This window comes from Zosterops lateralis, assembly GCF_965231275.1.
Source record: "Zosterops lateralis genome assembly, chromosome: 3".
Lineage (NCBI taxonomy): Eukaryota > Metazoa > Chordata > Aves > Passeriformes > Zosteropidae > Zosterops > Zosterops lateralis.
Window position 1 is genome coordinate 109,287,000 of NC_139764.1, and position 23,224 is coordinate 109,310,223.

At 39.7% G+C, this 23,224-nt stretch overlaps 1 protein-coding gene and 1 long non-coding RNA gene across 2 annotated transcripts in view; one reads left to right on the forward strand and one right to left on the reverse strand.

Moving 5' to 3' along the window:
- LOC310907010 overlaps positions 1-23,224 on the forward strand; it is a 38,822-nt gene continuing 15,598 nt past the window's right edge. Inside the window, exon 1 of the long non-coding RNA XR_014589512.1 lies at positions 1-366. This is a non-coding gene — a long non-coding RNA (uncharacterized lncRNA). The remainder of the gene's footprint in view (positions 367-23,224) is intronic.
- LOC310906702 (cysteine-rich venom protein-like) lies at positions 8,016-12,903 on the reverse strand (the record flags this gene model as incomplete). The annotated part of the gene is made up of 7 exons (XM_083856153.1): positions 12,674-12,903; positions 11,778-11,909; positions 10,456-10,546; positions 9,854-9,999; positions 9,194-9,288; positions 8,334-8,422; positions 8,016-8,143 (listed from the first exon to the last, which is right to left on the reverse strand). Exons 1-7 carry the CDS (start codon positions 12,845-12,847, stop codon positions 8,016-8,018), a joined length of 855 nt encoding a protein of 284 aa, XP_083712279.1. The 5' UTR covers positions 12,848-12,903.

A 23,224-nucleotide genomic window follows, 5' to 3' on the forward strand; every position in this document is an offset into this window, starting at 1 on the left:
AGTCCTTAAATAGCCTCCCTCACCTTAAAGAAGGAAGTGGATTTTCCAACTCCTTAGTTAGCAACAGTGAGAACACAGGATGGGTCAGGCTGGAAGGGACCACAGTGGCTCATCTGGTCCCTCCTCCCTGCTCAAGCAGGATCATCCCAGAGACAGGGCACAGGATTGTGTCCAACAGTTCTGGAATATCTTCAGTGAGGAGACTCCAGACCCACTCTGGACAATCTGTTCAGTGCTTGGTCTCTGCACAGGAAAGAAGTTCTGCCTCCTGTTCAGGTGGAACTTTCTGTGCATCAGTTTCTGCCCATTGCCTCTTTGTCTTGACTGGATCCAAATCACCCCCACCAGCCTCTTAGCTGATTTCTTGTAAATGTCTTTTATTTTTCCATTTGAAATCTCATAGACTTTGTTCTCTAAGACTTTGCTTGATTACTATACAGTATTTTTAATCTTTCCAGTACGCAACGAACATCAATAGAAGCTAACAATGGAAGGAATTAGCTTCTTTTCTTTCCTCTAAATAGAATAGGCCAGATAGTTACATCCAGTTAGGCTATGTTCAGCTAAAGTATGACTTGTTGAAGAGGAGCATGTGTCACTTAAAAACTTCACTCTTTCATTTCTGCTTTTATTGCATGAATGTTGCGAAGCAGGGGTTAAATGCTGAAGCAGAAACTTTTGGTGGAGGTGTATCCCAAAGCTGCAGGGAAGGTGTTTACTAAAGATAACAGGGTTCTGCTCCCTTCTACAACGGCCAGTGGGCCTGTCTGAAGTGCTCTTGTGATAAATAGGAACCTCAGCTAAGATGGATGCTTTGCATAACACCTAGAAGCTCTACCTAATCTGTTGTGAAAGCAATAAGGAATACTAACAAGTCGATGTCCATGTTTTAGTCTCAGGTGGTGTGAGTGATGAATCATGTCTTTTTATTGACTTTTCTTATGTTAATGTATTTCTCTTGCTCGCCATCAGTCCCCTGTGCTTACTTGTAACAGGGCACTTGATGTGGCTGTTCCTGCCTGTGGGAAGTCCCTTACAGAGTCTGGTTCTAAAGGCAAGCAGGTCTTAAGCTTCTGAAAAAGCACAAGGAGATGACTTCAGACTTGGCAATGAATCATCTCAGTTGTCTTTCCTTACAGAGGACTGGCTGCCTCTAGGTTTCAAAATCAGCTCTGTAGCTGTGAGTACACCTGGATTTGTGTTGTCTCTTTGCATCATGCCAGAAGAGCACTAGAAAAGGACACTTGTAAAGAGATTTGAAGAGAATTGGATTGAGTCTTGGGCATTAGGAAGAAATTCTTCCCCATGAGGATGGTAAGGTTCTGCCACAGGTTGTCCAGAGGAGCTGTGGCTGCCCCATTCCTGGAAGTGTCCGAGGCCAAGTTGGAGAGGGTTTGGAGCAACCTGGGATAGTGGAAGGTGTCACTGCCCATGGCAGGGGGTTGGAAATGGATGTTATTTTAGGTCCCTCCCGGTCCACACCATTCTGTGATTTTATTTTTCCATAAATCTTTTGTTCCTCACTGACCTTTCAAGATGCACTCCTTACTTAAATCAGCAGGCACAAGCACAGGTCAATCTGAGCAGTTCCAGAAAACCTCCTGCTAAGTGTGGCTCTTCCATCATTCCTGCTACCATCAGCCTCTGGAGGTTGAGCTGGGATGTTCTCAGTGATACAGCATCAGGATGTGGTTTAGTGGTAGCATGAAATAGTTGGTCTGATCCACACAAGGACTTGTCAAGCCAGAGAGAGACAGTAAATATAAAATTTCTATGACTCAGTGAGTGCTGTAAACTCTGAGCCACACCACAAGTTAAACCCCAACATAAACTGTTTGTTTCATCTGTGTGTCCACACTGACCCACAAGTTCTAATCATTTTGACCTTGGCAAAAGTTGCAAATAGGGGTAGAACAATTAGTACATAACAAATTCCAGTAAGAAACTCCTATATTGTTTGTTCTTCCTGTGTTCAGCTAACATCTCCTCCAGCTGGCTGAATGTTAGGCAAATGGGGACTTCTTTGTTTGCAGCTTGAATGCTGACCTGATGGAAGACATGATTTGTGACTTTCATAATTAATTTACATGACTGTTTTTTAATTGTCAGGAAGTAGGTGGTAAATCACTGAATGTCCCAAAGTAGTCCTGTGCTATTGAACTGACAAGATGAATTTATTATTTCCTCACAATGGGCCAAGAACAAATTCAATGAACAGCTACAACTCAACTTACTATCTAAAATACAGCACCCCTTCCGGGACAAGCCAACACAGGAGGTACTACAATGAATTGGGAGCAAGTAAATAAGAGTATGGAAGGAAAAACTACCTCAGTGGAAAAATCCAATCTCAAAATGTTCATACCAAGCTGTGAAAGGTACAAGTTTTTGTGCTATCGCTAATTAGATGCTACATTCTCTTTAGATATTTCTCATTTACCTCTAAAACATCCATAGAGTGTAAATAACTCGTATAAAGCTGCTTAAAAATCTTTATACTGGTTTGTTCAGCTGATCTGTCTAGATCTGCAGTGACTTTTAGTGCAAGGCTACTGGAATAACCTAAGATCCAAAGACTTAAGCTTGGTTTATGACATGTTATGGTTAATATTATGTCAAAATGGTCTGGATTGGTTTTCTGCACCCATCCTTAAGTTTATTGATTACAGAAAGGATGGTCTAAGGGTCATCCAGGAGGCAGGGCAAAAAGCAACACCAGAGACAGACTGAGCCAAAATGGTGCTCCTGGGTCATGGGCAGGTGATCGGGAGGCTTCAAGGAGGCTAAAAGCTCCTCAATGCTCATTATTAAGTATTAAGCTCAGATGATTGTTGACATTTCTGGCTATTTTTACCTACCCAGCAAATTTCCTCATCTTTGAGTGGCTTCTCCCTTATCACAAGGTTTGTATCCTTGCCTTCACACCCTACAACTCGTTTTCATTTCACCTTTCCCCTCCAGTTCTTTATACACTGCTTTTCCATTGCTATTTTTCTCCTTTCCCATTTATAAGCTGATTTCCTCATGAGCACTGAGCCACTACTATCTGTGGAAGAGGCATGATCACTACTTCCAACACCTAATTTATTGTGACTGACATTTTTTACCTCTTCAATCACCCAGCATTTGTCTCTTCAGGAGCATGGAATTTTTAGGTCATTGAGGACTTTTCCTGCAATTGTAGGTAGATTACCACATAACAACTTCAATAAATATTTTGTAAGATTTTTATATCCTTCTTCATTCAGGTGGAAGGCTGCTGCTGACCTTTCCAGTTTTAATGCTTAGAAATTAACTTTTTTAGCTTAATTTCTTAATGAAGTGTATCTATCTATCTCTATCTATCTATCTATCTATCTATCTATCTATCTATCTATCTATCTGTCTATCTATCCATCCATCCATCCATCCATCTATATCTATATCTTGGTTTTGTGCTGAAAATAAAGAATAAAATGCAAGATATTGAGAAATATCTGCTGCCATAAAAATAGTGGCACCTGCACAGGAGCCACTCCTAGAAAAAAGTATCAACTTGAGTCTCTTTTAGGAAACATTTTCTGGTACATTGTTGGGTGAGCATGGAAAATCACCTCCATCATCTGACTGGAGTTGCAAAGCCACATTTGTATAAGAGGTGAATTCATTCTTGCTTTAAATTTATAGAAATTCTGTAATTTCTGCACTTCAGAAGAAGTTGTGCTCAGAAACTGTCCCTGACTCCTCAGTGTGTCAATCCTGTGCTAAAATCACAATAGATACAGTTCCATTTTTGCCAAAATAAGCCTCTTTTGACCCTTCAGCAGTCACTTTATGGGAAACTTATATGTGCCTGCACAAAGAATGCTGTATATCAACACTTCATTTTTTTATCTTTAGTGTAGTTTTCTGTAGTTTGTTCCCATTGGGAAAAGACATTTTAAAGAAGATAGGTGAATGGTTTTGACTGCTCTAAAAAACCCCTGGTGATTTAAGGTCAGTGAATGAAATTTAAAATCTTGTTGTTCATTTAACAAAGTACATAAAAGTCATAATTTGGTTTTAGTGTGGCATCCAGGGCTTTCCTCTTTTATTTTCAGCACTTCATGGAGCAGTGGGAGAAGAAAGCAGAGGAGTGTTAATGATGCAAAACACTAAGTGAAAAATATAATTCGATTTCAAGTGGTCTTTTCTGTGGAGAAAAAAACCCAAGAATCTGATGATAATGATTTTAAAGAGTAATTTCCAGTTACATGTGTTGAGCCTTGGGCTCTCCATCAGTGACTGAATACTTAACACGGTCCTTTTCCATGGCAGTTTGCTACCTTAGCTTTTCCTGAAATTTTCCTTTCTTCCAGCTTTGTTATTGATGCTGGTGTCAGAGTATCTGCTAGTCCCAGGGAGCAGTCTGAGGCTGGCATTTCACAGACCCCAGAGCAGAGGGTTGGGCCCAGTGACCAACCCATGAACCCTCAGATGTCACCGGTGGGCTGGGAGGGAGTGTCGCGTCTTCCCTTCTATCTCCCAGTGCCCCCTGTCCCCTCTGACTTGTGGTCAAACTGAGATATAATTATGCTGGGGGTGTGGCTATCAAATGTGATATTATAATTTACAGGGCCTAGTGCTTTGTGGGCTCTTTCTCAGCGCTCACTAATTAATCTTGCTGGCCCTGACTGTGTGGGTTTATCTCTGCCTTGCAGTCGGTGAGGCTGAAGCTCACAGGTCAAATGTCTTGCTCAGGGGTTAAAAGAGTGGAGACAGGAGCTGTCAAGAAAGCTCTTAATCAGAGAGTCCATCTCCTGTTTTTCACAGTTTAACCATGGCCTTTACACTGAGAGGAATCCCATTTTTGGCAGCTTGGCTTAGAGAGATGGGAGCAGTCCAGGCTTGGGGAACATCCTCTCCTGTCCCTGCTCTGATGGACCTTTTCTGCTTGGGCTTGCTCAAACATCTGGCCATGATTTTATTTTATGGGAATAAATTGGATATTCTGACAATACAAATTTCTAATGTCATGTGAAGGTTTCCAACCCTTGCTTTCTGTTTAGTATGAAGTCTTGAGGCTATTGTGAAGGGAAGAATTAGATTGGATATTAAGGAAAATTTCTTCATGGAAGGGGTTGTCAGACATTGGAATTGGCTGCCTTGGGAACTGGCGAAGTCATCAGCCCAGGAGGTGTTTAAAAGGCATGTGGAAGTGGCACTTGAAGTTATGGTTTAATGGTGAAGGTATTTTCCAATCTTAATATTCTGTAATTTCATGTTAACCTGATGGTGAGATTTGTCAAGAACAAGAGTGGAGCAAGTTTTGTGGAAGATTTGTTCTAACACAGCAATAGATGGAGAAAAACAGGGGAGATACACGCCCCTGACACTCAGCAAGACATTGGGATACTGAAAGTGATGACCTTCCCTTTGGTTTAGCCCAGAGACCAAATTTGTTAATGAAACTGCTGCCCTTGGTGCATTTTAAACACCAAAAATATTCTTTCTTCAGAAACTGTCAGACTGTTCAGTTGCTTCATAACCTTTCTTCAAAACTGTATTTAAGGCCCTTGTCATGTGTGTTAACAGCTGAAGAGTTCTTACACCACTCTCCACAGATAAGGCTTAGACCTGTTCTCTAGTAGTTGCTCTTATCATCCCTCAGCATATGTACTTCTTGTGAATCAGAATAGAAAGTGTAAGAAATTCATGGTGTTTTTTGCTTCTTCCCTGGACTAACACCTAAAAGGTAACACAATTCAGAACAGACTAAAAAGCACATCCTAGTGTCAAGAATGAAACCACTGTCAAGACATCAGTATGAAAAATAACTTTGTGAAAAAGCAGGCAAGTAACGGAGAGAAATGTCATTTGACATGCTGGATCTCAGCAAATGTCATATTGCTTTTACCCCATCTGTGTGTGATAAACCCAAATTCAGCAGCACCTCAGCTTTAACAGGGAAATGAACAACAAAATCCCAAGCACTCCTTGATGTCAGCTCTGAGAAACAGGAACACCCAGGCAGCATTTCATCTCACCCCCTATTTGTTCTATTGCACACCTGTAGGGGAACAGAATCTTTTGAAATCTCCTACAAAAGCACAGAGGTTGGGCCTGAATACCCTGCAGTAACCCAGCGGGGTGCCTGGTGCTCCAGGGTGGCAATTCAAGTTGTAGGAGATCCCTTCCAGCTCCTGCTGCTGCCGTGCTCAGACATCACAGCTGGATATCCAGAGCATGAAACCAGGCTCTCTGGGGAGGGAGCTCTATCAGAAATCTCTGATAATAAACTAATTCCTTGTTAAATATTCATTGGCCCAGATAAAAGGGGAGGAAAGACTTGGAAAATAATCCAGAAAACACTTGCGAGTTTTGCGAAAATTATGCATCCTCCTGTAACAGAATTGGGGTTTTACAGGTTAGAATTTTCTGAGGAAAACACAGGTTTTTTAGGAATTTTTCACCAGCTTTAGTTTGAATTACATTCTCTACAAGCCATAGAATCAAAGTTTGTGTTGGAAGGGAGCTAAAAGATCATCTTGTTCCACCTCCTGCCATGGGCAGGGGCATTTTCCACTATCCCAAGTTGCTCCAAGCCCCGTCCAACCTGGCCTTGGACACTTGCAGGGATCCAGGGGCAGCCACAGCTTCTCTGGGCAACCTGTGCCAGGGCCTCAGCACCCTCAAAGCAAAGAATTTCTTCCTTAAATCCAATCTAACCCTTCCCTGTCATTTGAAGCCATTTGCCCTTGTCCTATTGCTCCATGCCATTGTAAAATCTCTCTCCAGCTCCTTTGGAGCCTTGCACAGTGGCAGTGGTCATCCAGGTGAAACTGGGCTTCAGGAAGATAGGAAACCAAGACTACCAGAATTAGTAATTTATATCTTAGAAACCATACATTTCCCTAATTCAATGTTCTCAGTTGTTTTAATATGATGGTAATTTGACCAGCAGAAATAGGATGAAAAAATAGATGGGAGGAAACCACTGCCAGACTGTTTCTATATGTTTTGATTATTTATTGAGCCGATATTACCTAAGAAACTTTGTGCCAGCAAGTGTTAAAATCAGGCCAGACTAGGTCCAGAACTTTAATAAAAGGAGATATCCTTTATGCAGATAGAAAAATGAAAAAGCAATGCAGATTCATGTCTGGGTATGGCTCACCCTCTTGTGTCCTTATCTAGAATTGCAGTCTTGTGGGGAAAATCATTTTTACTGGCCTGAAATAAGAAGGGAAAGTGATAAATGAGCTCTATCCTGCTCGCAGCTGGTTTATGTGATTCGAGGGCTATGGAAAACCAGGACCCTTTCAGGAGCAGCTGGAGGTCTGGTGGGATACCCAGTGTGGTGCAAGGTTAGTGGGAAAGAGCCACAGGAATAAAGTTATTTATCACCTGCAGGCAGATGTAGCAAAATTTTTGTGATTAGGTCAGAGGGAAACTCACAGTTATAACATGTGCCTCTTATTTTGCCTGTACAAAACATTACCTCCCTTTTTCCTTTGTACTTCTTTTCCTTTCTCATCACATGAAATATAAAAGAGACTCAAAATATCCATAAGGAATTTTCCAAATTAAAAAAAAAAATCACCTACATTTATAAATAACTTTTAATTAAAAGCTCTGTTTGTGAACTGGTGGCAATTCATGTGTTTATTTAGCAGGAAGACATTCCATTGACAATCAACAAAAAGTGAATAGAAGAAAATTTAGTGGCATTTAACCAATTATGCAAAAACACCCCTGAAGTGTTTTAAAACTGGATTTCCAGCTAAAAGGAAACAAATCAGTGGCAGATCCACTGCAAGGAAAGAGACAAAGTAACACATTAGTAGCTTAAACATGATTTCTACAAAACCTAAAATAACATCAGAGGTTATTTTGAGCTAGCAGTCTAATTTAAGACTGAAGTAATGGTCAGATTTCCCATAAATTATTACCTATCTGTCAGTCTGAGCAGATGCACTGAGAGTGAATACACTTTACAGTGGGTTCTACTCTTTCCCTATAATCTCACAGCAGCTGTAATGAGACCCATGAGGGCTTTAGATGATTTGAGTGGTGCATTTGCAGCTTGCAGGACACTGTTTCTTCACCAGTGAGTGGCTACAGCCAAACAACGTTTTCAGATTCCTGCAGTTTCCAAGGAGGTCTTGATACTTGCAAGGGTTGGCTAAAATAAAAGAGAGAGAAGCAAACACATGAAATATTATATGGAAACTGAGCTCTGGTTTGATACTTCTATATTTTCCAGAAATTCCAGTTCTTCATGTCTATATAAACTTTGTACTTTTGCTCTGCTATTAAAATGGCTTGAATATTATAGAATGTGGGGGTTTTTTAAGGAGAATGGGATGACTTACTGCAAAGTCCTTTGTCACAGTGGCCAGGACAGTCAGCACATCTTGGTCCACTTCTGTAAGGCATAGCTATTTGCATTGGGTTATTTCCTCTGAAATTTGAAAGAATTACAAGACAAAACAAGATCAACATGAAGCTCTGAGCCATTAGCAAGAGTTGTTATTTATTGCAGTGAAAGGCATCCAGAAGTTTTTTGTATAAAAGTATTTTCGTAGGCAGTCGTGTTTTAGTTTCAGGTATTTATAGAATAAAAAAATAATTAAATAAGAGGGACAATAAGGTTTAGAGAGGCAAAATTAATTGATTGATTGTATATATATAGTATTATCTGGTAAAAAAATGTGGTCCCTAGCTCTGCTTCTCTAATAGATTTCAACTGGTTGAGGAAATCATACAATCACAGAATCATAGACTGATTTGAGTTGGAAGGGACCTTAGAAATCACTTAGTTCCAACCCTCTGCCATGGGCAGGGACACCTCCCACTAGTCCAGGTTCTTCCAAACCTCAGCAAAACCCTTCTGAAATTCAGTTCTTCACCTCTGTGTATATTCATTTGCTGTTGGCTTCCACTTTATAGCTGATTTTCTCCTTTGTGGTTAAAATTACAGCATGATTTGTCCTTGATGCCTGATTCTGACACAGATAAACCCTTGTTCATCCGCTAAAATTTCCCCAATATCTCTTTCAGTGCGAAATAAAACAAATACTGACATTCAGCGCACCGTTAAACCTGCAACCCACGTTGGTATTTTCAAAAGTATAAATGGCTAAAGTAGATTGCAATTGTTTTATCTTATAGCCAAGGGTGTTTTGGAAACATATCCATAATCATCACAACTGAATAAGAAGGCAGTACGTACGCAGGGCAGTATTGGCAAACGTAAAAGTACTTGTAGGGGCCTGTGGGACAGTAGGAAACTCCACATCCCACCTTGTAACTGTTGTACCAGATCAGCTGGAGATTAAAAAAACAAGGACATTATTTCAGAGTGAATTCTTGGAAAAAAAAAAAAACAACTCCACTCTCACAAAGTAACAGAACCAGAAAACAATTTTTTCTTTCATTTTTTTCTAGTCAGCTTTTAAATTTAAAGTTTAGCTGTCATAAAGAATGCATAGAAAAAGGAGTTTCCTCCAGTTTTCAAATGTTTTGGAACACAGTTTTTGGCAGAATACTAACGTTGAAATTCAAATTTTTTTCAGTATAGGTATTTTGCTTTGGCACTTCTTAATTACATATTTCAATCCCTGGATAGAAAATATTTCTTTCTAAGTTAGAGGTTTTTCTACAGACTAATATTTCCTTTCTGGACAGCTCTTCCAAATTATTGGTTCCATTGTTTCCTACTTAGATAGAAAATAATTTTAGCTTATCATTCGTCTTTGGATCAGAGTATGAATTATAGATAATAGTTTGATAACACTGATAACTTTTTCCTGATTATAAATAACTCCCAGCTGGCCTAAGTGCACTCCTGTGATTCTGGTGTATCCCTGCAGTTTGTTTCAAGTCTCCCTACCTGAGTGTAGCTCTCAACATTGATATTTTTCGAGATTGCTCCGTATCCATACTTGAAATTGGAGGACTGACTGTGCCACACTTGAATTGTATCAGCCCATGTTCTTGGGTAGGACGACAGTAAAACATTCTCACCACAGGTGACACCTGGAGTAGAAATAAATCTATTTTATTAGGAGAAAAGCAAACTACAGGGTGAGAGGTGGGACAAAGGGGCTGTAGTATATTCTAAAAAAAAAATAAATAAATGAATGGCCTATAATGCCGTTCACTTTGCCCTGTGATTTTAAAGACTTCCAAAAAATTGTCTTTCAGAATGTTCATCTGAAAAAATTGATGTTTTTTGTGTTTAACAATCACAGAATCAGAGAATTGTTTGGGTTGGAAGAGACCTAAAGATCATCTTGTTCCAACCCCCCTGCCATGACAGGCAGGGACACCTTCCATCTAATAATCCTATAAACCTAATCTACAACAGATTAAAAGTCATGCTTATTTCTCTTTCATATTCACAGGGGTCATCTTCAAACTTTCAGTAACTCATTGTTATTATTAAATAATCAATAACCAAGGATGGAGTTCAGTCTCCATCCTTGTCAGTACCATTAATAACTCTCTTGTCTCTTGGACTGACTTTCATCCCACACTGATTTGCCCATTTCTGAGCATTTTTGGCAGCTTTCTCACTCCACACCTGAAAGACACAAAGCAAGAAGTATCCAGGTCACAGATAGGTTAGTGCACCCCATGAGAAGGAAAAAACCAAAAAAGAATAGGGAGTGGCTTGGGTGTTGAGCATTGAATGCTGCCATGGCCCTCAACAGAAAGAGGAGTTTTGCTGATTTACTCTCCTGGGGCAGAGGAACCACATTTCTTCAACTCTTAAAGATTTCAGAGCAAGTTATTCTGCACAGTTCTATCACACAGTCCTGCTCTCCAGATGGTGCTGATTAAAAGGGGTTTTCATAACATATTATTGTCTTCTTTCAGTTTTGTGTCTGAATGAATACTGCAGGATGCACTGGACAAAATGGTATAAAACTGATTTTCAGCCCAGGTGCAGCTGAGTTGTTGTGATTAACATCAGCTGGGCTTTGAATCTGGGGAAAGTTTGTGGTCTCTGTGCAGCTTAACCTCAAAGCACTGAGCAGCTCATCTGCTCTTGGGACAGGGATAACAAGGACTGTCAGGGGTGACAGGGATGGGAGAAGTTTTGCAGATTTAGTTCTCTTTTTCCCTCCTGACAGTGTGAGATTCAGAAGCTGCTGCTTGGGCTCTCGCTCCCCTTTTTCTTTGCAGGCTCTTTCCTTCATCCAGGATTTGTTTTTCTTTTTATACTAAGAAAATCAGAGATTGTTTGGGTTGGAATGGACCTTGAAGGGTATTTTAGTCCAAGCCCTGTGCAATGAGCAGGGACATCTTCAACTGGACCAGGTTTCTCAGAGCCCTGTTCAGCCTGGCCTTGACACATCCAGGGATGGGGCAGCTGCAACTTCTCTGGACAAGCTGTGCCAGGGCCTCACCACCTTCATCATAAAAATATTCTTCCTACATCTAATTTAAATGAATGCTCTCTTGACTACTGAAAACAAATAACCCTTGTGCTATTGCAAGGGGCCCCGATAAAGTGTTTTTCCTCATTCTTATAGACCCCTTCAGGCACTGGAAGGGGCTCTGGGGTCTCTTTGGATCATTCTCTTATCCAGGTGAACACCCCCAGCCCTCCCAGCCTGACTCCAGAGCAGAGGTGCTCCAGTCCTTGGAACATCTTGATGGCTCACGTTGAGTTTCTCATCCATGAAACCTCCAAGTCCTTCTCATCAATCTGTTCCTAATCCCTTCAACCCACAGGTTCCTTTGGTGCTGGGTTTGTCCCATCACTTCCTTTAAGGGAAAATTCAGGCTAACTATAATTCATAGCTCACCATCTTCAGCATGTTCCTGGCTGTGGGAATTACAGCTCTCCGTATTTCATTGTGCAGCTCAAGGATCTGTTTTTCATTTGAAGACTTAAAATGAGGAAAGGAGAAAGCGTTCACTTTTTTGTATGGAAAACCCTGAAAAAAATAACAGTAAAGGTCCCAGTTAGCAGAAGTATAATAAAAAAAGATAAGTTATGAGTTTCTTGTCACTTCTGTGTGGCCAACTGAACCTACTCCAATAACTGGTCTCACAAATTTTGTTTAATTTAAGACATTTATGGTGGCAGATATAACATCTCAGCCAGTTGTTTTAGGCTGCAGCTATACTCAGGTGAAGGAAAGTTATCAACTTATAACATGGTTCACCTCAGATTTATTGAAGGAAATGATAATTTTCTTCCCTAAAGTGCTTCTTTGTTTTCATAAGAAGATCTTGATAAATAGCTCTCATGCAATACCTGCATAGCAGATATCTTACAAACCTAATCCTCTCTTGGAAATTTATGAAACAGATTTCTGAATCTTAAATTATTTACCTATTTATGAAAAACATCTTTTTAAAATTAGCCCCATGAAAGGAAGAATATTTTGACAAGCAGAATCACAGAATTATTTAGGTTGGAAGCTCAAAGAGCCAGTAGCTCTGAAGCCCCTTAGGGACATCTTCCACTAGGTCAAGTTGCTCAGCCAATACACTAACAACAACAACAACAACAATAACAATAATACAAAATCTGTATGAAATGAGAGTTCATATTCAAAGTGTTGCCTTAACATATTAACAATACTTGCACCCCATAATTCTAAATCTGTGGAGATCACAAGATCCCACTATATCAGGTCAGATATCTATTCAAAGGAGTCAGAGATGGGTGTTTTGCACAGATGAATGTTCCTACCTGTCCATCAGACTGGTGTAGCACAGCAGCCAGGAAAATAATTGCAGTTAGTAGATCCATTTCTACAGGAAAAAAAAAAAAAAAAAAAAAAAAAAAAAAAAAAAAAAAAAAAAAAAAAAAAAAAAAAAAAAAAAAAACCAAACCCCAAAATCCATTAGTCTCTGTTGCAGTCATTTTATGGCATAATGTAATATAAGCAAGATAGAAAACTGTTGCAAAGTAAAGCCTGCACAAAGTTTATTTTAGTTTATTCTGGATATGGATGTGCTGAATCTGTGCATAGGCAGCACTGCCTCCTACAGAGAGAAGACTCCACCTTGCATGGAAGCACAGACTGTAAGTAGCAAAAAGTTGTGTGTTATTAGGAATAGATGGATCAGTCCCCTTTTGACTCCTTTATTCAAGATATCTTGAATTTGCAGCATTTCCTTCATGTTTATCACCCTGTACATTAAAAAAAGGCCATTGATGTGTTCAGTACTCTCACATCAGAATCCTTCTCAAGCATCATCCATAGTGAGATTAGTTGTTTTGGAGTGGAGCACTGAACACAGGGACTGTTGTCTCCATTTCTTTCCCAGTTCCCTGTTTCCTGATTAAATCAGCACCATAATGGCTCAAGCAAATGGTTGTGATCAATCTCTTGTTTCATCTGACACCTAAACATAAGGAAAACCTTCAAATATGATGTTATTAACAAATAGTGTTGCCTACTGCACTCTGACTCCTGAGGAACCTCATGCAGGTGTACACAGACACTCTGAAGCCCACTCACACATACAGGACTCTTTTTCAGCACATCAAAAGAAGCAGAAGTTATATATTTTTGTGTTGGTGAGAATATAGGGAGGAAAGGTCTTTTTTGGTTGTTAAAAAGATGTGGCACAATCCTAAGGAAGACTAGCTTTAAGCTCAGCAGGTTGCCTTAGACCAGATAGGCAAGAAGGAAATAGAGATAACAAAACCCAACAAATATAAAATGCCTTAGAGCTAGCCTCTGAGAAAAATCCATGGTGTGAGCAGGACAGGTCAATAGAAATCTAAGAAATTCTGCTTGACAGAGAAGCTATCTCTAGTTAAAAAAAAAAAAAAAAAAAAAAAAAAAAAAAAAAAAAAAGGTCTCCCCTTTAGTTTAAAATCACTGCCCCTTGTCCTATCATATCATTCAGATATTCAGTCTTTTTTTTGTTTTCCTGTGATTTCATAAGCAAATCATTTGCATGAGGTAGAGGCAGGGATCTAACTGATATTAACATGGAGGAGTTGTCTTGCCCATACACACGGAGACAAAAATTTTTGGGACTTCCCAGATTAGGTGCTGCAACAGGAAACATAAAATACTCCTAGATCCAGAGTTAAAGTTGAATAAATACTACTGCACATCTTCAATTGCCAGACTCTGCCATCAAATCTGTCTCTTGGACTAAGTGTGTTGGGCTTTACTTAAAAGTCAAATGATGATGGTTCCCAGATACAATTATCCTTCCCTGCCAATAGTACTCAATCCACTAAATCACTTCTATGCGTCTGAAAAACAAATGCCAGCAATGCCCTTTTAGGCAGCTCCACTTGAAAACCTGAGGGTTCATGAAAAATTGGTTCAGTGTAAAATTGATAGCTTCAAAACTGTAAACAAATTTCTATTTGAAAAATACAGTCTGTATGTTGAATCCTCAGTGTTTCATTCCTCAGTAGAACATTTCTCCTGCCATCTGATACAGCTTTCAGGGCATAGCAGGTTTGAAGGTTTGGCAGAGTGGGAATATTTGTCTTTTCAGTCATTTTGATATATTTTTCTTCTACCTTCTCTGAGTTTACCTCTTTAAATTTCATTAAAGTAATGAATTCACTCTCCATTAAGAAAAGTTCAGCTTATTACAAACTACAATGTATATTAGACATTTCAGCAGTATATATACATGAAAGTTGGGACATAGTTAACATTTAGAAATAACAAAATTCTGAGTTCAGCTGTACTGGTGTATCTCAACACTCAAGTGAAATAAATGCAGCACCAAAACAATTCAAAAGACATTAGAAAAGCATTTTCCATGACTGACAACCAATGCAAAAATTTCTCGGGATTATTTTATTTTCACATTGGAAGAAAGAAGCAAGTGGGTCCAAGTGTTCCATTTTGATCTAAAGAAATACAGGAATTAGACTCCACTGAAGCAATTTTTCATCCCTACTCATGGAAGCTGTGGTTTCAGAGAAGATATATTTTATTTTACATTCTTTCTCTGAGATATTATAAGCAGAAATTTCCTTTCAGTTATCACATTATCAATTATCAGTACCACTTAGCCATTAACTCCACTAACCTTTGTAGCACAATGAACAAGAGACTATGGATAAAAGCTCTAAGGCTGAAGTTCAGTTCTGCATTCCTTACCTTCATCCACCAGAATCCTCCTGTACCTGAGGAAGTGTCAGGAGAGTGAGAGGCTCTCTCCAGTCCAGGTTTGTGTATATATACACATTTCCCCTTTTTTTTCCTTGTCAATATTTATTACTGATAAATGACATCAGCTTCGGGGTTGCCCATTGTGTAAGAAGAACTTTTCTTAAGAAACAGGTGACTGAACATGAACCAATCCAGCTGCATTGTTCTGGATTTTTTTTCCCTTGTCTCCAGGGTAAGGAAAAAGAGAAGACAGGGACCTGTCCTTTTGCAGAACCTCAACTTCTAGTCTGACCAGCAAGCTACAGTGCTAATCTGTTCACAAAATAAAAGCTTGAGTTCTGAGCTAGTTGTTTTACAATTGTGTTTCCTGTTTCAGGGAGAAGAGTGGGATAAATGTTTTGAGGCAGAGACACAAGTGAGCAACTTCCTAGCTGTACACAGAATGACCTGTACTGTGGGCAACTAAGTGAAGTTTTCTTCCTGAAAGTGGTTCCTGAACTTCCATTTGCTGAATAAAACTTATATTCCATTAGCTCAATGAGGCTGTGGCTTTCTACCGGTGCATGTAGTGATGGGACAAAAGGGAATGACTTTAAACAGAAAGGGTGAAGGTTTAGAATAGATATTAGGAATAAATTCTTGACTATGAGTGTGGTGAGACACTGGAAGAGGTTGCCCAGAGAAGCTGTGGCTGCCCCATGCCTGGAAATGTCCAAGACAAGGCTGGATGAGGCTCTGAGTAATCTCGTCTAATGAAAGGTGTCCCTGCCTGTGGCAGCGTGTGGAACAAGGTGATCTTTAAGGTCCTTCCAACCTAAAACATTCTGTGATTCCTTGATTATTGTACACATAATTCACCCCAGATGTTGCTCAAGATTAAGTTATTTCAGAATGGCTGCAGATGTTTCATGTCTTCCTCAGTCTGGAGAGATGTGTGGCATGTGCTCTGCTCTAGTGCAGCATAAAAAATGGTCGGAGTTGAAAAGACCTTAAAGATCTCCAAGTCCCAACCCCTGCCATGAGCAGGGACACCTTCCATTATCCCAGGTTGCTCCAAGCCCTGTCCAACCTGGCATCACTCTGTTCATCCTTCCTTCTTGCAGAATCTTTGTTTCCACTCTCTTATAAGGTAAAATATCACAAAGGCAGCTTTGACAGGTCCTCATTGCTCAGTCACAACCTTTCTTGCTTCCTTCCCTGCAGTCTGTTGACTGTCAAAGGGCACAAAGCATCTGCACATGTCCTTGTTCCTTTCTTGGTACCCTTCCCCATCCTTGCCTTTGCTGTGGTGTGTTCCACACCGAGCACCCTTTTCATCACACTGGGTGGAGGTGGCTGCCCATACTGCAAGTCAATATTGTCTCACTGTTTCTATATTTCTGCTGAATTCCTGCAGCTCTCTGCTGTTGCCGGAATTCTAATATTGTGTTATAATCCCTGTGTTGGGAAACACAGCTGCCTTTGTTCTTTCTCTGCGTAGCGGGCAGCACTTAGGGGAAGTCGCCTCTGATAAGGTCTCCCACATCCTTCCACGTTCTGAGATAAGGGCAAAGGCACTTTTTTATTTCAAGTGCTTGTGACAATTTTGATGAGACTGGGGTTATCACCATCAGAAAGCCTCATGAGACACTGACCATAGTTACTAAGACTGCATTTCTACTGACTGTGAGGGGAGGCAGCCCAGCAGCTCCAGATTCCCAATGTCCTGGGAGATACTTCCATTCTTTTACCCCTTCCACTGTACTCAGCAATTTTCATTAATTCACTGCAGTCAACTGAGCTTTATCTGTACTGTTAAAATGAAATTATGCTACTACCAGTATTTCTTTAAAGCCTGCCCCACCTGTTTGAATAGTGAAAACCATTTGTTTTCTAAAGGAAAAGATCTGCTGCAACTCATGGTCTGTGGGTGAAATAATTGGGAGGAAATAGAAGATTAACAAAACTGACATCCGGAACCATGGTACAAAGAACAATTTACAAAGCAATTCCTACTTCCCCATGTGGAATACCTGAAGAAGTGGGGTAATTTAATTAAATAAAGAAATTAAGAATTTATTTCATGGGGTTCTGCAAATGTATGTGTATTTTTAGAAATAAATCTATGGAAAATTCTTTAAAAAAGATCAACTTGAGTGATTTGACTGTGGAAGTTCTCCCCCAGGCCTTGTGTAAACCTGAACTGCAGGAATCTGATTTATCTCAAGCAATGAAGACAAAAATCCAGTTTCTTCAATTCTTTATTTCCACTGAAGTCAATGACAGTTACAATGGAACTTTAGATTAAAATCCATGCAATTCTGTGAGATTCAAAACATTGCACAGATCTTTTTCTTGGCTATTCAGGACACCTTGAAGACCTAACTTTGTTTGGCAAAAAGGAACATTATTGATTTCTTCCACACAACCCAACTCACCTTCCACTCCAGATTATTAATACTATTAGAGAGAGAAGCAACAGAGTTGCTGTCAATCAATTAAAAAGTTGCTGTCAGAGTAACATAAGAACAGTATAACGGAATAATGAAAAAAAAAAAAATGTTATACAGAAACTTTTAGAGGCCTAATCCTTCCTTTGCGCTCCCAGAAAGGGATCTGTAAAAAATCAGCTGTTCCTTAGAGATGTGCTTCTATACGTTTCTAGAAAGTTTGCAACCAGAAGATTTCATGGTTTCCTTGGGTGATAAATGTCATTCTTTCATAGTGCTACTATTCCAGAAAGCTTTTAAAGTGTAACATACAAAATTGTGGGAGGGATTTTGTGTATGTGTGTGAAAATCATTTTCATGAAGCCCAAAATGGATTAGCAAAATTATTCAATCAGTACAATCATACACTTCTCATGTCAGGTTCAATACATGCCTGTGTTCATGCCCTTCACTGTCTGGTGAAATGTGGAAAGCTGAGCACTGTAAAAATGCATAATTCTCCTTTTTTAAGCATATATGGATTGTTAATTCAGCTTCACTTTAGTTCTAGTCAGTCATTAGAAACGTTTTCTAAATCTCTGCTATGGGACATCAAAGATCTTACTCCAGAAATAAGTCTGGGGTAAAACTCATTCCATCTCCTGAGACAACCCAATAGTGAAAGCACTTGCAATTTCAGCCAGAGTTTTCCTTGCAAATAGATAAAACACACCTCTGAAGTCACCTTTGAGAAGCAGCGTATCTAATATATTTAAAATGTTAGATTAGAATAACAGAAAATATCAGATACAGGTCATTGAGAGCAATGACCTTCATCTCTTTGATCATATTTTCTCCCTTAAATCAAAAATCCCAATGCCTGTTGTAAGCAAATTGCAACAACAATGTGGAAGAATACACAGAAAGGGAACAGAGAAGAATTCTGTGGAAACCATTAGAGCAACACTATTTTTTTTAGTTATGTTTTACTCTGTGTGAGTCAAGTGTAACCAAACAAAAGCCCAGTTGATCCTCTAGAACAAATCCCTTATTTGAACTAAATCTGGCCAACAGGAAATAGAGCAAACAAACCATAATGACTTTTCTTAGAATTCAAGATGACTTCTGATATAGGTGATTTATTGATTTTTATTGTTTTTTAAAGGAAGTGAGAATATACCCCTTTCTCTCTAACTAACAGTGAAAGACACAAAGCTATGCAGACTCAAACTATCACAGATATCTCAAATGTGATGATCATCTGGAGGCACTTGTTTATTACTCATGGATAGAACAGGTTTTATGTTCAATTTACATGGTTAATAACTTCAAACATACTTGTCTGAGAAATACAGGCTACACACAATGAAGTTTTTTATGACCACCCCTTTGTTTGCTGCATGCGTTTGCTGGAAAGGGATTTTCTGTAATTTAGCAGTAGGGACAATGTGGGGCCTTTTACTGTGAAATCTTTTAAAAAGTGTGCGTGTGCAATTAATTCCTTAAAATCCTTATATTCCTTAAATGTTTATATATGAGCATTTTAGTCTTTTCATGCATTTGACATAAAAGTAAACCAGAGTTGTTGTGGAGGATGCAGAGAGAAGGTTGATCTTCTTGTAATGGTGTTTCATTGGTAAAAAATACCTTGAATCTGGGGCAACACAAAGTAAAATGTGTTAGAAAACAGGAAAATCAGGAAAATCTTATTTCCCAGGGAGTGAGTCTCACACAGAACATTTTATCGGATTGGTTGCAGTAAGTAAATGAGAAATATTTGGAGCTGTGAAAAGAAGTATTTATAGAAACTCCACTTAAAATCACAGAATCCCAGCTTGAAGAGTCATTTGGAAATGATATTGCTGATTAAATGCTTTTTGACTAATAATAATTCCTGAACCAATTGCCTTTGGCCACAGCCAAGCTTCTTTGTGGAGTGATTTCTCACCTTTTTTTGTAGTGGCATAGGTTTGACAACAGTCTGAAGCTGGAAATTACTTGATAGAAGACCAATAAAAGCTACATAACCAGAGAGTATTTTAAATACTCATTCAAAGCATATCTTGACTGAGGGGGCTTTCCACACCTCACTGGAGCTGAGCTTTTCCACAGCCTGACATCCAGGAACCATAGAGCTGGCTGGGGAGAAAGGTAAGAGGGAGCATTTATTTGTTGGGAAAGGCCCTGAGAAAAAGTGCTGCAAAGGCAGATATAAATTCCTCGTTTCTGCATCCTGCAATATTTTTCCCTTTAGAGAGGTGATGTGATGTGTTGTGATAGAAAATGTACATGCAGAAAGATGAACCTAGAACACACTGTTCTGTAGTGACCAGTAGAAAAATGATTGCTAAGGAAAAAAATATTTCCTGATGGAAACTGATACAGAACATTTACAGCTTTCTGCTGTTGGAAAGCGTCCAGTTGTTCACACAAGTATCAATATCTCAGTGTGTGTGCTTATCTTAGTGCTTTTCTATTGTCACAGCAGGGAAAAACAAATACAATGCAGTTCTTCATAAATCAGTGAATAAACTCTTTTGAGATGTCATAAAATACAGTTGAATTACATACAGTTGTCTAACTAAAAGAGGTTACCTGAAGTGTCTCTACTACCTTTTCTACCTACATCTAAGTAAATTATCCCACCAGAAGGAGGGAGATCTTCTAGGTTAGTGAAGACCTGAGTCTGAATGTAGCAGCCCATGAGGAGGCACTTGGCACCATCTCATATAAAACAAGAGACCTTTGCAGTGCTGAGGATGTTGACAGTGCCTATGGAAGACTTGTGCCTTTCCAAATTTTATCTGGAGCCCTGGCAGGACACCCTGGGGAATGGCAGGAAGTTGAGGACTCGCAACTGAATTAAATGCTTTGAGGAATATGGATAGCTGAGAGAACTGGGATTGTTCACTCTGAAGAAGAGAAGGCTCCAGGGACACCTTAGACTTTTCGGCACCTAAAGGGATGCCAAGAGAGATGGAGAGGGACTTTTGGCAAGGGCATGGAGTGACAAGACAAGGGGTGTTGACTTCAAACTGACTGAGGACAGGGTTAGATTAGATGTCAGGAATAAATTCTTTACTCAGAGGGGCGGTGAGGCCCTGGCACAGGTTGCCCAGAGAAGCTGTGGATGCCCCATCCCTGGAAGTGTTCAAAGCCAGGTTGGATAGGGCTTGGAGAAACCTGGGATAGTGGAAGGTGTCCCTGTCTATGGTTGGGTGTTGGAACTGGATGATCTTTCAGGTCCTTTTCAGCCCAAATCATTCTGTGATTCAGCAATTCTGTGAATATTAATTGACAGCTATGCAGGCATTTATGTGCAGCCGTGAAGCTATTAATTATACTTCTCAAATGTATATTGAGATCTAGATCCACTTTCAAATTGCAAGTATATAAATACTGTGACTCAATTCTATTCCACTCACCCAGAGACTGACCTTATGACAAGTGGGTGGCCCTCAGCTGTCCATAGATTGGCATCATTGATGTCTGTACTTGTCCCTGTTCTTGTAAACAGATTATTAATTTCCTAATGTTCTTTGATTCTGTTCTTCGTTCTCCCTTTTCCTGAGTTTGAGCCTGTCTCCTCCCTTCCCACTCACCCCATTATCTCCTTTCTTAATTCCATATTCCACTCTGAACCTAGTTTTGCTTCTAGTCTATCCAAACCGCGATATTTCTGAGCGTTCCCATGGCAATCTTGTCTGTATATGGCATTACTGACACAGTAAGTGTGAGAGTCATTGCAACCCAAACCTGCTCTGCCATTTTCCAGGTCAGATTTATTGTATTTACTTTAGCATACCCAGCCACTTTACATAATTATTTTATTTTAGCCTTGATTCTTTCAGCTGAACACAAGCAGGTTCTAATTTTTTTTGTGCCAGCAGTTTGCATACTAGAGCAGCAGAGTAACTTGTTCCACATTTCTGCTTTGGGTGTGTAAAGAGAAGTGTAAAAGTTCCCTTTTAAGGACTTTGCTACCACGAGGCCTCTTCATCTCACAGGCTTGCTTGATGGAAGTTTAAAATGTTGAATGTGTTTTGCTATCAGCATAGCTTCCACAGATTTATGCATTGCTTTTTCAATAATTTGATTCACATTTTTTCCCTGGATCAGATGAGGTCAGTGATTCAAAAGCTCCCTTAGTTCTCTTTTTGGGCTGAAGTTCCATATCCGTCATCCCAATTCTCCAAATGACTTTTGTGTGATGATTGTCTTCATGAAATTGGTTGTTAAAATCACAGAATTGCAAGGGACTGTAAAGTTCACGTAATTCAAGTAGGCAGAGGTGAGACCCACTAGAACAGGTTGCTTAGAGCCTCATCCAACCTTGCCTTGAACCTTGATCACATTTCAAAACTTCGTTCAATTAATTCTTTAAGTATTGGTGGTGAATTTCATCAGCCTTGACTCCCCCTCTATCATCCCATCTTTTGTAGTGGGAACCATTTACATGGACATTTATTGCATTTCCCTGTGTATAAGAAGGGTTTTAAATTTCACTGTGCCAGGATAATCCCCATGGCTGTGTGGCTTTAGAAGATAAATAGAAAACAGTTTTTACATTGTGACATCCTCATATGACAGACGTGCAGATTTCAGTCTCACAGACCTTTTTCTTGCTTGTCCTTTGCTCTGTGGAAAGCAAACACTTTGGGTCAGTGAAGTACCACTCCCACTGAGCCAGAGAGTGTTTACCAGGAAACTTGCTGTTTGCCAAAGTAATTTTTCTTAATTATTCCATAACGTACAAGCAGGAAATTTTTTTCATCTGCTCCAAGGATACTTTTAGTGCCAAGCAACAAATCACAAACTCTGTTCAGGTTATCAAATAATCAAGTTAATGTATATTTATCTTAAAAGAACGTCATCATCTGAAAGGCTAAGGTTTTTAGCAAACTACTACTCCTTTCCTTGGTCTCTTTCTTTCTTTCTTTCTTTCTTTCTTTCTTTCTTTCTTTCTTTCTTTCTTTCTTTCTTTCTTTCTTTCTTTCTTTCTTTCTTTCTTTCTTTCTTTCTTTCTTTCTTTCTTTCTTTCTTTCTTTCTTTCTTTCTTTCTCTCTCTTGCTCTTTCTCTCTCTCTCTCTCCCTCTTTCTTTCAGTGCTGTTGTGATACCAATTTCCGCCAGCGCGGTGGCTCTGATAGCTCACTTAAAAACCTGAGGATTCCCAATTAGCTCCTAATCCGATTTCATGACTTTTAAAAATATTTTTTTCTCTTTACACTAAAACGGTTATGTTTTCATTTTTAAATCATTGAGCTAGTAATACACAAATCTCAACAGTATTTAATTTCTCTGCTTTTATTTTGCTGAACTTTCACAAACTTTCCATCTGCTCCTTCCCAGTTGCAGGAGTCAAGTGTGAGGGCTTGAGCCCTGGATATCAGGAACATGGGCAGCCAAGCCCTGGCACGTATCTGGATGGAGCTCCAGATTGCAGAGAAATGGCATTAAACTTATCCTTAGAGGAAAATTCAAAGTTGATGCAGGTTCCCCAGAGAAGCTGTGGCTGCCCTGGATCCCTGGAAATGTCCAAGGCCAGGCTGGACAGGGCTTGGAAAAGCCTGGGCCAGTGGAAAGTGTCCCTGCCCATGGCAGGGGGTGGAACCAGATGATCTTTCAGGTCCCTTCCAACCTAAACCATCCCTCTGATATTTTCTCCAAACCAGTGCCCCTGGTTGGAACACCTGGAGTCTCAGGGCTCTGAAGACTTCACTGCAGAATGACAAAG